Raw genomic sequence first — 16,635 nt, forward strand, 5'->3', positions numbered from 1 at the left:
ATTTATTTTTCATGGTGTTAAATTGAAACTTACGCTTCCAGCTGCCTTTGCGTATCCATAAGTTTTTTGTTCAGCTCGCCAGCTGCCGCTGCACCGCCGCCTTGCGTTTGCAGTGACTTTTCCAGTTGGTCCATTTGCTCTTTGCGTTTGCGCAACTGTACATCGAAATCGGCCATTTTCTTTTCCTTGTCTTCGATATCCTTGCGTTTGGCATCGATCTGTTTACGCTGCTCGTCGATGATTTTGCGTTCGCTTTCGGTTGCCTTGGCCTGGTTGTCGATCTGTTTGCGCACCTCTTCCAATTGTTTTTGTTGCTGTTCCAGTTGCTGGCGCTGTACATCGGTGGCAGCGGCTCCCGCATTGCCCGCCTGTTGCAATTGTTGCATTTGCTGTTGAAGTGTTTGGATTTGTTGCTGCAATTGTTGCACTTGTTGTTGGGCTGTTTGAAGTTGTTTGGCTTGCTCTTGATTGGATAACTGGAAAAGGAATACATACTATTTGAGTTAATGTTCATTTCAAAAGAAAGTAAAGGACCTTACCTGACTCTTCTCGAGTTCTTGGACGAGCAGTTCCAATTGTTGCTGGAAGCGATCTCGTTCTGTGCAGGCTGCTTGAAGTTCGGTCTTGACCTTTTCCAGTTCTTTGGCATCGACACCGCTGGTAGCGGCCGATTGTTGCTGTTGTTGTTGCTGTTGCGCCACCTGCTGCTGCTGCTGGGCCATTTGCTGTTGCATCTTCTGCATCTGAGCATGCTGATCCTTGATGTGTTGGTCCATCAGCTGGATGCGTTTGTGCATCTCCTGGGCCGCCTTGTCGGCCATATCGGCACGATTCTTCTCCTGTTCGATAACCTTGCGCCATTGTTCGATCTCCTCGCGGCTGGCTCCAGCTGCCGCTGCTGCTGCAGCTCCCTGTTGTGGTCCTGCCGCGGCCAGAGCACGCTCCGACTCTTGCAGTTTCTGTTGCAGGGCTTGGATCTCTTTTTGCATACCTTGAATTTCGGCTGGCGCTGCTGGTGCCACAGGCTGGCCATTGCGCAGTTTGCGGTTCTCTTCGCGGGTCTTTTGCAATTCCGTTTCGGCATTTTGCAACTCCTTTTGGAAGTTCATCAATATCTCTTGGCTCTTTTCCAGCTGGATGACCAGCTGCTCTCGCTCCATGGCCAATTGCTTGATGTCGGACTCCAGTTTCTGTACGTGCTTTTCCAATTGCGGATGGGCGCCACCAGATGGTCCGTTGCGGCTGCCCTGTCTTAGGGACTCCTTCTCCGACTCGGATTTCTCGAGACGATCGTGCAATCGGCCCAATTCCGCACCCATGCGTTCGAATTCGATGCGCGTGGATTCGGTATTCTCCTGCTGTTTGGCCAGATGCATTTGTGCCTTCTCCAGTTCCTTGGCCAAGCGACCGGCCTCCAGTTCGGTGGCATCGCGCGACTGCAGCGCCTTTTCGAGGCGATCACGCAGCCGATCGATCTCCTGGCGCTCGCCCGCCGATAGCGAGGCGGAGGTCGAGGAACGAACCGGATCGCCGGGGCTCACCGAGGACTGTTGCAGGCGCAAACGATCGACCTCCTTCAGCAGTTTCTCGTGCTTATCGCGTGCCTTCTCCCGCTCGATGTGGGCCCGTTCCAGCTCGCTGCGTTGCTTATCCTGATTGGCCAACAGTTTGGCCACCTCACCCTTGGAAAGTTCCAATTGAAGGCTGGTCTCATGCAGTTTGGATTCCATATTTTGGATCTCATTCTCGATCTTTTCATACTTGTCCTTGTATTTCTCAAACGATTCCGATTCATACTGCGACTTGCCTCGAATTGTTTCTAGCTCCATGAGCGTCTTGTCCAGCTTCTCGCGCAGTCGTTCGTTCTCCTCCTTGAGACGTCGCGTTTCACGGCCAAAGGTATCTGTATCCTGCAATTTGCGCAACTCCACCTGACTCTTTTCATAGCGCTCTCGCATCTTTTCCAGTTCCACTGCATAATGAGCTGCCTCCTCTTTGGCTGCCTCCACACTGGCTCCGGCCTTGGTCTGGGCGGCATGGGCGCGTTCCAGCTCATAGGTAACACGTTCCAATTCCGATTGGAAGTGCTCTTTTTCGCCCTGCGATCTGCGAATATCAGTTTGCAGTTTATCGAAACGATCTCGACTGTGCTCCAATTCACTGCGAGCATTATCCTCGCACTCTTTGGCGCGACTCAACTGAAGGGCCGCCCGATCGCAGGCCTCTTGCAGTCGAGTGCTCTCATCCTGCAATTTGCGCAGATCCTCGCGGGCCTTGCTAGCTGCCAGGCCAGAGCGTTCAGCCTCTACCTCGAGGCGAGCTCGATCCGCTTCAGCTGTATCGCAACGCGATTGCAACCGATAGATCTCATTCTGGGCCCGATCATATTTCTCCAACATTTTTTCGAATTCCTTATTCGACGTATCTTTCTCATCGATCAGTTTCTGACTGGCATACAAGGCCTTGTCCAGTTTCTCTTTCAGTATTTCCACCTCGGTAACGGCATCATCGCGTTCCATCTGCAAACAAGGAAAGCCACAATTTAGTCGGGATTAAGGGGGATGTGGGATTGCTAAGCAAATGTAATTTATCTTTTTTTGGGGGGGGTCAGTGTTCAATGGAAGCTACAGATTTACAAACAGCCAATTTCACTTGTAGTAGTTCAGTTCGCATGCTTTTTTTTATCGGTTACACAGTATTTTGTATTGGTTTTTTAGTATTTTCATATGCAGTATAGACAAGTCAAGTTAGAGTATGTATATGTATGTTAGGTAAGTTAGAGTTTTACATAAGCCAATTCTCGTTAAACAAAAAGAGTATACCTCAGATTCAGTTGGGATTCAATTCTCGATATGGCAATTACCTGCAATTTCTGTTGAATGGCATGCGATTTCTCGTAGCGCTCCTTCAGCACTTCCAGATCCGTTTGCATGGCCTCACGATCGCGGGCGGCCTTCATCAATAGCGTTTGTGATGATTCCGAGCGCTCCTTGAGCGTTTCCAGTTCATCAGAGAACTGATCCCGTTCCTTTTGAATGCGTGCTAATTGCATCTGCATTGACAGATGTGTGTGTGTGTGTATGGGTGTTCACGAACGGAGTAGTATTTGTATGTATTTGTTGGTAGGTGTAGGTTGGTGTGTTTCAATAGTTGAAAGATAGATATACGTATTTGTAGGCGTGGGAAGTACGTTATATATATATATATATTTATATAGTAGTATATTGTAAATAGTATATAGATTATGTACAGTTAGTTTTGGAAAAGTAGGAAAGAGGGATAGCGGGTTAGCACAACAAAGTTACAGAATTACAATAACAGACATTGATTCAATATATTTTGGGCTCTAGGCTCTACTCATTTTTAAATGTGTGTGTTTTTGGGGGTGATTTGGAAAAATGGAAACTTGATAGAATTTGGGACGAGTGACGGTGCTTTTTTTTGGTTTTTTTTTTATGGTTTTTTTTTTGTGGATCTTGCATACCTGCGTCTTTTCGAGTTTCTCGCGTATGCGATCTGTATCCAGGGTTAGAGTCTCACGTTCTTTCTGCATGCGAGCCGCCTGACCCAGGGCCTTATCCAGCTGCGATTGCAGATTATCATAGTCATATGTTAACTTCTCCTTCTCCAACACAAGACGACGATTCTCGGTGCCGGCCTTGTCCAATTTATCCTGCAGATGATCCACCTCATTTTGGGCCTTGTCCAACGAGTTTTGCAATTTCTCATGCTGCAGTTGAGCCTTGCCCAGGGTGGCCTGTGTGCGTTCCATTTCCTCCTTGATTTTCTCAACCTCAGAGAAGGCCTGCACACACGATGGCAGGTCGGTGGTTGGTTGGTGGTGGTGTTTGATTTGATTTGTGGGGGATTGAGGGGGGTTTTGTTTTGTTTAGGTACAGATTCAGGTTTCAGGTTTCTAACTAATTAAAATATATGCTTTGCCTACCCTATCACGATCGGCATGAATGCGCGACACGCCACTCTGTGCCTTCTCCAGCTCCTGACGCAGACTCTCCTGTTCGCCTTGAGCATTCTCCAGTTTGGCCTTCAATCGATATACTTCGCCCTGGCTCTTCTCCAGTTTCTCCTGCAGAGCGGCGGCTTCTTCACGTGCCCGTTCCGCATCCGACTATATATTTGGTATAGATTTTTGGGATTGGAGTTGGAGTTGGATTGGATACGGATATTATTTACAATGGGCACCAAAATGTGCTAAATGATGTTTTACAATAAAAAAAATATGTCTGATTGAACTGAACTGAACTGAATTGAGTTGAACTGACTGGTTGTCTGACTTGTCTGATTTGTCTGACTGATTTACTGACTGACTTGACTGTATGTCTGATTGTTCAGTTGAAACAAAGGTTAAGGGTTAGAGATTAATAATTACGACACAATTACAAACACTTTTACAACAAGATTTTGGCACACAGAAGCAACATGATGACGATAGAGAGAGAGAGAGTGAGAGATAGATAGAGATAGTATGTGTGTGAGAGAAAGAGGCGAAAACGGAAATGGTGGGAGGTAACGGAAACGGAAACGTAGAGCAGGCAAGATAGAGCAGATAGAGGATAAAGCGATGAGGAAAAGATGAACAGATAAGAGTGCAAGATAGAGAGAGAGAGACAGTGGAGAAAAATATACAAAAGAAGGAACGTTTTCGGTATGTGTGTGTGTATATGTAAATATGTGTGTGTGTTTGTGTGGATGTGAGTGAAATGTGTGTTGAGTGAGAGGTCCTCAATAGCCCTAAGGCAAATATTTCGTTTCGGTTCATTACTTTACTTTGTCATACTTTTGCAAGGATCCGGTTGATGGGCGACAGAGTTGATGGTCAGAGATATGAACTCGAGGTGACATTTCTTACAAGGTCAATATACAACAGATATGTGTGTGTGAGTGGGTGGGTGGGTGGTCTTATGGTTGGCTGTATGAGGTTAGTATGCTTTTTGTTATGTCAGGCAATGGCAGAAACATTTAAATTAAAGTCTAATTTTTTTGTTTTTGGTTTTTGTTTTTTTTTTTTTGGCTTTAACCAATGCAATTAAAAGTTATCTTTTAGAATTCAATTGTTAGTAACGTTTTGATTTTGGTCTAAAAAAATTGGTTCATTTGTTGGTTATGTTGTTGGAAGCATTTACTCACAAAACGTTTGTCAGTTTCGCCCTATATAGTATAGTAGTAGAAAATGAATGGTAAGCACAACGATTTAGATATAGAGTTTTTGTTTTAGTATAGGTACATTTTATGTTCAAAGATAGATAGATAGATAGAGAGAGAGAGAGAGGTTGTGTAGTAGTATATATTTTTGGGTATGATATTTCATTTTAATATCCTTGCAGAAAGTTTCGAGTGATCCCTCTGTCTGTTTCTAGTATTTTAGTTTATTAGCTTTTGGCACAAAACTTTGTAGTTAATTTCCTTTTTTACATTACGCATTGCATTTGTAGTAATCGGACTGATCGGGTAACTATAACATATTAAAACTGGCCTTAGATCAAAAATGTAATTTAATGCTATAAGTGTGAGAGAGACAACTAGCTAACTAAATGGAGACAACTAGCTATGAAAACGCTATTAAGTATTTCAATCTAATCATATACAGAGAGAAAGAGATATAAAGTGAAAGACATTCAGAGTAGTGTTGGGTAAAAATTGCTCATCTTTTTTTAAGGTGAGTCAACTTAGTCATTTTGTTCAGTTGCTCACTATGTATATTGCTCAGTTGTTCAGTTGCTCAGCATAAGTATTCTGAATTTTATTTTGATAACACAAGCCGACATAGTTTTTAACGACTTTATTTGAGAGATGCCCCTAAAGATGCTGATTCTGAATATGAACTCGGTTTTTGCCCATTACCTCCAGATTTTGTAAAATCAGAGGATCAGGGTTGGGAAATTAGGCACTCAAAAGTAGACTAAAGAAAATTAAAGAATTTTCGTTTTACATTTGCAACAAATTTTAGAATATTCTGTTGAAGAAAAATAGCTCTTAAATCAATTTAATTAAAGGCAAAAGTCTTAATAATTATTTAAAATAAAAAAACATCAAATTCCTTAAATCCCCATTGATTTCAAATCTTACTCATTTTAAAACTATATCCAATGTGTAAGATATTATGCATTATAGCAAAGAAATACATCTTTAATGTTTGGTAAATTGCATTTAAATTTTACCTAATATAAGATAAATAATGTTTTTAACATAATATTATGTTTATACTGTACAATAAAATATTGCAAATGCGGTCACTTTGAATAATTTTAAGACATATTTTCTGGAAAACCTGACGTGATGGACAAAAACTAAGTACAGGGTTGTGATCAGCACCCACCAATTACAATAAGATACTTATTGAACTTAAAACACTTTTTCGTCACCTCAAAAATGTCTGTGTAAGTTTTATCTTATGTAATAATGAGCAAGAGATCATGTTCAGTCAACTACTCTTTTTTGTTCACTTAATCCTGAGCAACCCAACACTAATTTAGAGCTTTAAGCAGAAACATGGCGAAGAATTCCAAAGAATTGCTATTAATTAATAATCTCTAAGATTTCCAAGACATCGAATATTTTGCCAAAAATAACTTTTCTTTAACAGACTTACGGGTGTCAAAGAGACAGAAATAGGATAAAATAATTATTTGACGATAAATCTAAAATAATGCTATCGTAAATAGCATTACGATATTTATTTTGGACTGCAAGGATATATAATCTTCGGGATAGCCGAAGTTCAAATTTTTGAATATTTTTGTTTGGTATTTAAGAAATTATACATATGTAGATAAGCAAAAAGTAAGCTTTTCTATAGAGCGCCTGGCATACGAAATGATTGATAAAGGATTCTCGACTGGTTTTGCTCGTTGTAGTTGGTGTGCGTGTGTGTGTGTGTTAGATAGAGTGTATGTGTATGGTGTATGTAGGAATTTTTTAGTTGCTTGAGTATTTTGTCATCCATCGAAAAGATTCAACACGCACATTAACAACACGAGTATATTTTTTTTTTTGGTATACATTTATGTATGAATTATATATGATTCTTGCACTTGCATTTCAAAATTCTTTGCTCAACGCATTTAAGAAAAACTAAAAAGTCTAACTAAAAGTTGACTCAATAGATGCATAGATATGTATGTATATATATATATAGGTATTTATATTTATATATAAGAGAGATATATATTTTATATGTATGGATGTAGATTATCTTTGTTGGGTCTATTGGGTTTGTTCTTACCTGTGTGACTCTCAGCTCGGCCTGAGTGCGACGCAGTTCGGCGGCCGCCTTGTCTGCTCTCTCTTGGGCCCGATCCAATTCCTGGGATGTGGTCATTGTGGTACGTCCAAACGTTGTCTTTAATTTCATATGCGGATACGAGAATTATATAAATTAGTTACAAGTTTAAATAGAATAAGAGTTTTGTTTTGTTTTGTTTTGAAGATGACACAAGTGCAACTAATTAAAATTTGAATATTATATTAGAGATAAAGAGTGAAAATTGTTGTACCAGCAGGCAAGCAACAAAATTGAACCAAAAAACAAATAAATAGTATGTTGAAATGTCTGAAAAAACCCGATTGAGTTGTAAATGAAATATGATTATGGTTTTGTTTTTTTTCGTGCCCGAAATTTGTACATTGCAAATTTTCCAAATGCATTTGACGCTTCTTTTGATAACTGTTTCAAATTTAAATTTCTTTCATCTGATTGTGAAGGATTGTGGCAATAAATTGACTTATTGAGACTACGAGCGAAAGCATGGGCTTGTGATCATGATGTCATGATCGACTTACCGATATCTTGCCCGATTCAAACATTAACTTTTGTACATTCTGTAAGAGTACGGATTGGAAAAGAAGAGGCATTTTCACTAATAATATAGTATGTATATTAAGTAAATGTAAAATCCTCAATCGTTAAGAAAAAACACCTAATGGAGTGCAGAGTGGGGCGAGTAACGAGTAGTAAAGTGTAACGTGTGAAGTGGGTTAAGTCAATTGACTGATAACTGACGAGTGGCAAGTAACGAGTGGCGAGTGCTAGAACTAATCGCTACAATGTGCTAAACTCAAGCCTGCTGGCGCTAAATTTGCAACTAAAGTTGGTACAAATGAGGTAAATTCTAAATATAGCTACTATTTGTGTGTGACTTCATTACAATTAAACTATTTAAACTATGATTATATGGGTTTAACTTATGCATAATGTTGGATTAGGCTTACTTTGTGTAGTGTGGTCTGTTCTTCTAGCTGCATCTATTTGGTTTATGTTTATTTTTTTGATTTAATTTGGTTGTTTTTTTTTTTTTTTGAGATAGAGTGTTGTTGGTTGGGTTGGTTGATTTTGGGATGCGTTTTTTTTTCGGTAAGTGTACATGTAAATATACATATAGATAGGCACATAGATATAGGCATATATAGTAATAGTAAATATTGTATGTATAAATATATAATTATAGATAGGTATAGGTTAAAGTAGTGTGTATGTGTTTCATATAAATATAGGTATATATATGTACATAGTCGACATACACACTGAATGATTATTTATTGTAATTTTAGAGAGAAGGAATGGCCGGGGCAACCGGTTATAATGCACGAGTACCTGGGAACGTTCCAAATCGTGTTTCAGCCGCTCATTCTCCAGTTCAAGACGTGCTATACGCTGCTTGGTCGACTCCCAATCGGCACTGCTACGTCCCATTTCACAGGTGGCCTTTTCCAGTTCTGCCTTCGATTTGCCCAATTCACTTTGCGAGGCCTCCAGCTTGATTTCGAGACGTTCACGCTCATTGACCGCACGCTCGAGTCGTGTCTGCAGTTTCTCCACCTCACTTTCGGCGGCACGCAACTTGATCTTATAGTCGGCCACCTCTCGTTCGTGGAGATCACGCTCCTCTTGTTTTTCATGCTCGGCACGATCACGCTGATCCCGCAACTGGGCCATCTGTTTCTCTTTGTCGCCAATGGCTTCCTCCAGACTGGTTAGAGCACCCTCCGAACTACTATGATGGGCCTGCATGGCCGATAGTCGGGCACGGGCCATATCCACCTGGTTGTCTTTCTCCTTGAGCAGGTCCTCGAGATTCTCGATCTGTTAATTGGGTGGAGTGGGTAAAGGGAAATGGGGAATTTTGGGATTTTAGAACTTCTATATCATTTGTATGCACACATCTCCGTGAGGCTGACCTTTCGCTGCAGAACACTGATCTTGCGATCCTTAATGTCCATGTGATCCTTGAGTTCGGTGAGCTCGCTGGTTAGCCGGTTACGCTCTTGAACTGTCTGCAAGGTACCTTGCGTCTTTTTCTCAATCAGGCGGTTCTTCTCCTCGAGACGGGCGCGCATCTCCTCCACATCCGTTTGCAGCATGTTGTAGTGCTCTTCTTTGGCGCATAGCGATTCCTTGAGCACCGCTATATGCCGCTGATAGTCCTAATGAGAGTTATTTTTTACTGTTTCTGCAAATGGGTTAACAATTTTGGCCGCCTCGAAGGGGGCGTGGCCGGAATGAACCAAATTACCTGATGCTGCTCTTCCAGTGTTTTCATTTTTGCCGCCATCGCCAGAATCTCTTGATCCCTTCTTTGTATTTCAAGACGGAATTCGTCCAACTAATCGTTTTGTTTGTGGTTGGTAGTTGGTCGATGACAACAATTGGGAAAGGGCAAAGATCAAAGATAATATACGGGGAGAGAGAGAAAGAGAGAGATGAGAAATTGAGATTGAAAATTGTCTCCTGCCTTTTTGTAGGAAGACTACACAATAATGGAGAGTAACGAGTAGCGAGTAACGAGTAACAAGTAACGAGTAACAAGTAACGAGTTGTTTCTGTTGTTATTGGTTGTTTTTTACGGCGTTATCGAAATTGAGAGTGTGATTGTGTGTACGTATTGAGAAAATGAGCGAGGGCGAGCGAGAGCATACGCTAAATGTGAGAGAATGAAGAGAGACGGAAGCCTCCATTTCTGGCTTGGCTTCTCGGTAAGTGTAAATGTATATATAAAAAGATTGTCGGATAGTTAATATGCGTGTATGTGTGTTAGTGTATGTTCCTGTGTGTGGTATGTGTGTGTGAGCGAGTGTGTTAGACGGTTAAGAGGGCTTGCCTTTAAGAGAAATTTCTTTTAGTTTGTAAAAAGGGGAACTGGTTCAGACCTCAACTGTTTTCTTTCTGCGATTTTCTTATATTTTCCTTTATTTTTATTTTTTTTTATCTTTATTGTTATTGTTTCCAGTTTTTATTTATATTTTTTCTTTTGTTTTTTTTTTGTTTTTATTTTTATAATGCTTAAAATTTAATGTTAAGTTTAACAGATTTTTCAAGAAAAGTTTACGTTTTGTAATGCAAAGTCAAAAGTTAATTCTTAATTAGGGATTTTACAGATAAATCAGTTGTGTGTGTGTTGTGTATATATATAAATAGTACATCTCGTTGGAGTATAATCAGATTTTAGATTCAGATTTAGTTTAGATTAGTAATCATTAATACAATATAAGTATAAGTATGTATATAGAGAGTTAATGTATAAGTATATATAAGTATATATAAATATCCAAGTTCAAGTTCTTCCATATAAATGCCACAATCATCATCATCATCATCATAATTATCATCATCAGTAGTAGTAGAAAAAAAAAAAGTTAACTAAAGGAATTGACAAATCACTAACTGATAGTATCTATTTCAAACTACGTATTTTTGTATCTGTATGTCTATGTTCAAATGTTTATATTCAAGAATGACTAGAACGAGCCTCATTTTTGTCTAAATGCTTTCAAATTGGCTAGTGATAAGGTTATTAATTTTTTTTATTCCCTTATTGTTGTATTGTATTTATCATTCATTATCGATCGACCTATGCTATGTATTTTTATATACTTAAAACTTCTGTAAGGAAAATTAAAAAGTAAGAAGTAAGTTTTCTTTATTATCTTTAATAATAATTGATTAGCATTAAATAATTCGCTGTACGGACTGTTTTAGATCTTAAAGATCTTGAAGTACCTCGGACAACCCATAGTTCTGAACCAAAAGTTATGTTTAAACATCGAATTAATATAACTTAGTATATCGGTATACCGATAATATATATATTTTAACTATGAACACAATATTGCTTTTGCATTGCAGTTTTTTCTTTTCTTCCAATTTGTATTTGAATGTATGTTTGTGTTAGTGTTTTTTTTTTGCCTTCTAATTAATTTAAACTACTGAACTCTAGACCAAAATTATTTTATTTTTGAGAGAGTAACTCCAATTTTTGTTTTATTTTTTTTGATTAACAACTACAATTTTTAACAATTTTTACTTTCTTTGAGAAATGTTTTTGGTTTTGCAAAATTTTTTTGTTTTTTTGTTAGTTATTTTTGTGAAATTATGTTTTCTTTTTTTCTAATTTGTTTATATAAAGCAAAGCAGAGACCTTGAGTAAATAAGCACCTAATATTTATAAATGTATATATCATTATATTGTATATTTATAGAGACCTATGTATATAGAGCATAGACACATTTTGAATGCTTCTTTCGTTTCATAATTCGTTCTTTAATCTTTCTTTCATCTTCAATTTACCTACACATTTATGGAGAAAGATAGAGAGAGATAAATAGAGACAGAGGGAGAGAGAGAGATATAAACTGAGTGAGATAGAGAAATATATTAAGGAAATTTATATTTAATACTCACAAATTTGCATTTTCATTTTTGCACTTTTCCACTCTCTCCTCTAAACCTCTTCTTCCTACTACATTTTTTCCTTTCCCCCCTCATGGATTTCTTCATTTTTTTACATATAAATTTCATCTTTTACATATAATTGACCTTCATTGCTAATCACACGCTAGTTCGTCGTTCATATTTTCTAACGAAAACGTTTACCAAATACCAAATACTTGGGAAAGGGGGCTAAAAGAAGGCTTCTAAGTAGGTATGCAAATTTTATGCAGTTATAGGCTTCAAGGGTAAGGGGTTTTCTTCCTCTTCTTAGTTTTAGGTAGTTAGGTAGTTTAGTAGGTTGGCTAATTTGGGAATACTAAGTGGCTAAATAGGTCTAGGTAACGGTACAATTTTTAGTCATCCTAGTTTTTGCTTTTAAATTTTCTTTCTAGGTATTCTTTTGATTTAATAAATTTATTAGCTTTAATTTTGTTTTTTTTAGGGGTTTTTCTTTCTTTTTTGGTTTTTGGTTTGTTTGCAAAACATAACACATACTTTTTTTGTTTTTTTTTTGTTTGGAGTTCAAATATAAGTTAAAGTAAATTTTCTTTCTCCTTTTTCGTTACCCTTCGTTTTCACTTCTGTTTTCTCATTGTATATACTTTTTGCTTAAATATCTTAATAATTTGTTTTTTTTATTTTTTATATACAGTCTTTTACTTTTTTTTTTGTTTTTGAGAAAGTTCAAGAGCCAAGGTTCTACAAAAAATTTTCCAAACATTCACAAAATTTGTTTTTGTTTTTTGTTTTTGCTCACTATCTGAAAAGTTTCTTTTCTTTGCCTTTGTTTTTTGTTTTTGTTTTTTGCCCTGAGTGCTCTATGCAACAGAATCACTAAAATAATATCTAAAAAAATATACAAAACAAAAAAGAAAAATAACCAAAAAACATTTACTGAATATTATTATTATTTAGCTCTCGTTTCCAGTATTTTTTTTGTTTTTTCTTCTTTTTGTTAGTATATAATTTGCTACATTAAAATGGCACATGAAACAAAATAGTTTTGTTTTATATAGGTAAATTTTTTGTTTTGTGTTTTCCTCTTAATGGCTAATAAGAATATTTATCAATCTAAATATATATATTATATGTATGTATGTATATAAGTATGTATAAGCATTATATGGTATTGTTATGGTATAATACTTTGGTGTCATGGGTTAGGGTTACTCATTTTTTTTTGGCGGACGAATGGGGGAGGGGATTCGGTCCACCCTATAAATATATATATATATATTATACTTAAGGTTTACTGCAAAATGCCATTCGATCGTTATTCTTCCTTGTAATAGAGAGAGTGTGTGGAGAAAGAGAGGGGAATGGAGGGGGGTTTTTGGTAGGGAAAGCGTTAAATGCAGATTGGATTATCGCATCCTGGATTCATTTGACATTATCTAATTGATTTCAATTGATGATTAATGCTGATGGATTGATGGTAGGGAAGGGATTGAATTTTGCTCTATTGTTGATTGGTTGTAATTGTTGTCGATTGATTGATTGATTGATTGAATTGGATGGTTGATTGGTTAGTTGGTTGGTTGATTGGTTTAGTCGCTTAGGAATCTAGGGATAGCGTGTCTACATCAAATTTAAAACTTACTTGTCGCTTATGCTCTTGCGGCAGTTTCGGATAATCTAAGTCTAGTTTCGAGTATGGCAAATGATGTTGGTGGTGATGATGTTGTTGCTGTTGATGGTGTTGCTGTTGTTGTTGTTGTTGATGATGCGAATGCAAGTGCGGATGCGAATGCAAATGCGTATAGCCCAAATGATGTGGCTGATGGTGATGATGATGATGTTGTTGTTGTTGCTGCTGCTGCCCAGCCGTGTGCGTATGATGCAATAGATCATAATTGGAAGCCGCATCCCTAACACTACTGCTGGCCAATGTGCCACCAAAGACACCGCTCGTATTGGCCAAGGCGGCAAGTGGATGGGTTTGCAAATGATTCTGATGCTGATGCACATGGTATTGATACTGTGGATGCATTTGCTGTTGCACCGATGCCTGTATATGCGAATGCGGATGCTGATTGGCTTGATTATAGTGACTACCGCTGTTCTGAGTGCCAGCAAATTGCTGTTGCAGATTATAGGCCAATGCCGAGCTACTCATTGCCGGCTGTTGATAATATTGCGAAATGGCGGGATTGGAGGCATGCAGTGAATGGGACATGAGTTGCCGCTGCTGCTGGTGGCTATTTGGCCAGAGGCCTAAACCCATACCACCACCACCACCACCCAGTAGACTGGGACCATAACCACCACCCATGCTTGGCCCCCCATAGCCGGCGAGATCACTTTGATATGGATTCGCTTGTGTTGAGCCATAACGTCCAGCTGCTGTCCCCAACAATCCTGGATAGCAGCCGCTGGTGGCTAAATTTGATACTGAATATGCTGGCCTCAGGCGTGCAGCAGCTGCTGCTGCACTTTGGGCTGCTGTCAGCTGAGCTGCTGCCGCCGCTGCCTGCTGCTGCTGCTGCTGCTGCGGCTGGAAGTACATATTCGGCTGGGAGGAGAAACTTGTCGACATTTGCATAAGATTATCGTTGAGATATGGCGGCGATGTATCACCCGGATGCAACGTGGGATAACTGGAGACAATGCGACCCGGATAGGCATTGGCCGACAATGGCGTGGTAATTGGCTGACCCAATTGCCTTGCCTGATTCGTAAGATTAAGTATTTGCGAGGATCGCGATATTGACTTATGGGCTTCGTTAAGCAAATTGACTATATTTGATGAGCTGGTCTGATGCAATGGTGGCGCCGGATAGCCATAAACATCCTGATACATGGTAGCCGATGGTAATCCAGCAATACTATATCTTCGTCGTCGTATGGGTGAGGTTTGGCCATAAATTTGTGTGGCTGCTGCTGCTGTTGCTGCTGGGTCATATAGATATCCTGCTGAGGTGGAGGGTCCGCCATAAAAATCATAACCACCGCCGGCATAGCCTGGCTGGCAACTAGCTGGACCATATCCTCCAAGTCCTCCTCCTGCTGCTGCTGCTGCTCCTCCTGCCGGTCCGTAGTATTGTCCAATAATATCTGGCAGTGGTGGGCTGGATCCGCTGATGCCCGTGTAGTTATTGTACATCTGAAATGGGCGATTTGTTTCGAATTTGATTTTTGGGTGGTTTGGTTTTTTGTGTTTTTTTTTTGTTTTGTTTTTTTGGTTTGGTTTAGTTTGGGTTGAGTTTGAGGTTTTTTTTTTTTATTTTCTGTCCGTTACGTTAAACGTTTTCTGTGTCTCATGTTGTTGTTGTTGTTGTTGTCCTTGTTTGGAACCAAAATATTAGTTAGTTAAGTTAAGTTAAAAAATTTGTTTTTTTGTTATTAATGTTGGTTGTTTGTTTGTTATTTGTGTGTTTACATATATTTAACATATTGAAAAAGCGATTTTTGCCCGATAACTTACGGACTATTTTGGCCCCATATATATATAATTTTTAGTTTGTTTTGCTTTTAAAAAGATATCAATCAATTTTTTTTTGGCAAGACTATTTTGTTTTTGTTAGTTTATCAGCATTATATAGTTTAATTAGTTTGTTTTTTTGTTGTTTTTCTACAAGTTTTTCTCATTTGTTAATACATTTTGCTCTTGTTGCGCTTAATTTACAATAAGGTTTTGTAATAAATATATTATTGGAATTGGTTTCTTTTTTTTTTTTAGATTATTTTGTAGTTTTCAAAAAAATGTTCTCATACGTTTAAGAATTCAGATTGAGACTGAGATATCACCTAAATTTTGTATTAAATGGATTTTTGTAGAGATTTTTTTGTTTTTCAACTGCTAAAGAGGTTTTTCTTTTTTTTTTTGGGTGGGGGTCTCTGGTGGAGGTTGAAAGGATATTTTCTTTTTTTTATATGTATGAAATGTGTGTCATCTGCTCATGTATGTGTGCGTATGTGTGACAGAAAGAGAGAGAGACAGAGAAAGAGACAGTTAAAGAGAGAGAGAGAGAGTTTTCTTTGTGTTTGTTTGTGTGTGTGAGTGTTGTGTGTTTGTATGCTGGGGCCGCTGCTCGTTTTTTTCTTTCTTTTTTTTTTGCTAGATTTTGATTTCGTTTTGTTTTCTTTTTAGGGAATTTTTTGTTCTTTTCTTAAAGTGACGTTTTCTTTTGTTATTGTTGTTGTTGTAGGGGTTAAGGAAACATAAACTTGTTGTTGTTGTTGTTGTTGTTTTTACTTAATAACAATATATGTATAGTTCAGATGCATTATAGAAATAACGTGCAAAAATATATTGTAAGTAATTGTTTTTTTTTTTTTGGTTTGTTTTGATTGTTGTTGGGTTTTATATATCATGTAGTTGTTGTTGTTGTTTTTGTGTGTTGGTTAAACAAACAGACAGGTGAAGAGTAATGTGAGAGATAGAGACAGAAATATAGATATATATTAAATGTATATGTATATAGAAAGATAGATAAACAGAGACAGACAAAGACAGAGAAGGAGTTTCATTTGCAGCTGTGAGTAAGTTTTTAGAGGAAGTTTTTAGTTTTCTATGTGTGAGTGAATTTTTGTTATGAAGTTTTCCGAAGTTTTGTGTGTGTTGTATCTGTGTTTGTGTGGGTGAGAGAGAAAAAGTACTTAGTCCAATGTTCGTTTAAGTAGTTTGTTTCTTTAGTATTTGTTTTTAAAAAATGGTTTTTTTTCTTTTATTTATTTACAAAACCAAAAAGTAATATATTTTTTATGTTGATATTATCACGCTTTCTGGGTATAACGGGGGACGGGGGTTGGGGGACTAGGACATGGAAATTTATTTAACTGAAGATCTGATTATTTTGATTATATTTTATATGTTTTTTTGTTTGTTTTTTTTTGGTGCCTCTTGTCACATTTTGGAAGCAAAAGTAACGCAATATAAAAACAACATACTTTTAAAATTTTAAATGTA

The 16,635-nt window shown here is 38.0% G+C and overlaps 1 protein-coding gene across 6 annotated transcripts in view; it reads right to left on the minus strand.

Moving 5' to 3' along the window:
- Positions 1-16,635, minus strand: part of LOC6640530 (plectin) — a 36,718-nt gene that overhangs the window by 1,699 nt on the left and 18,384 nt on the right. The window contains exons 10-22 of one of the 6 annotated variants that reach the window (XM_047010170.1): positions 13,327-14,829; positions 9,531-9,620; positions 9,196-9,441; positions 8,612-9,100; positions 8,230-8,262; positions 7,801-7,839; positions 7,244-7,360; positions 5,149-5,169; positions 3,947-4,129; positions 3,485-3,805; positions 2,864-3,052; positions 540-2,519; positions 34-476 (exon numbers count right to left, since the gene is read on the minus strand). In XM_047010170.1, the coding sequence (XP_046866126.1) occupies positions 34-476; positions 540-2,519; positions 2,864-3,052; positions 3,485-3,805; positions 3,947-4,129; positions 5,149-5,169; positions 7,244-7,360; positions 7,801-7,839; positions 8,230-8,262; positions 8,612-9,100; positions 9,196-9,441; positions 9,531-9,620; positions 13,327-14,829 (5,654 nt within the window). The remainder of the gene's footprint in view (positions 1-33; positions 477-539; positions 2,520-2,863; positions 3,053-3,484; positions 3,806-3,946; positions 4,130-5,148; positions 5,170-7,243; positions 7,361-7,800; positions 7,840-8,229; positions 8,263-8,611; positions 9,101-9,195; positions 9,442-9,530; positions 9,621-13,326; positions 14,830-16,635) is intronic. The other 5 variants (XM_023182026.2, XM_047010171.1, XM_047010173.1 and 2 more) reach the window with 5 other exon arrangements.

Source organism: Drosophila willistoni (assembly GCF_018902025.1).
Source record: "Drosophila willistoni isolate 14030-0811.24 chromosome 2L unlocalized genomic scaffold, UCI_dwil_1.1 Seg196, whole genome shotgun sequence".
Lineage (NCBI taxonomy): Eukaryota > Metazoa > Arthropoda > Insecta > Diptera > Drosophilidae > Drosophila > Drosophila willistoni.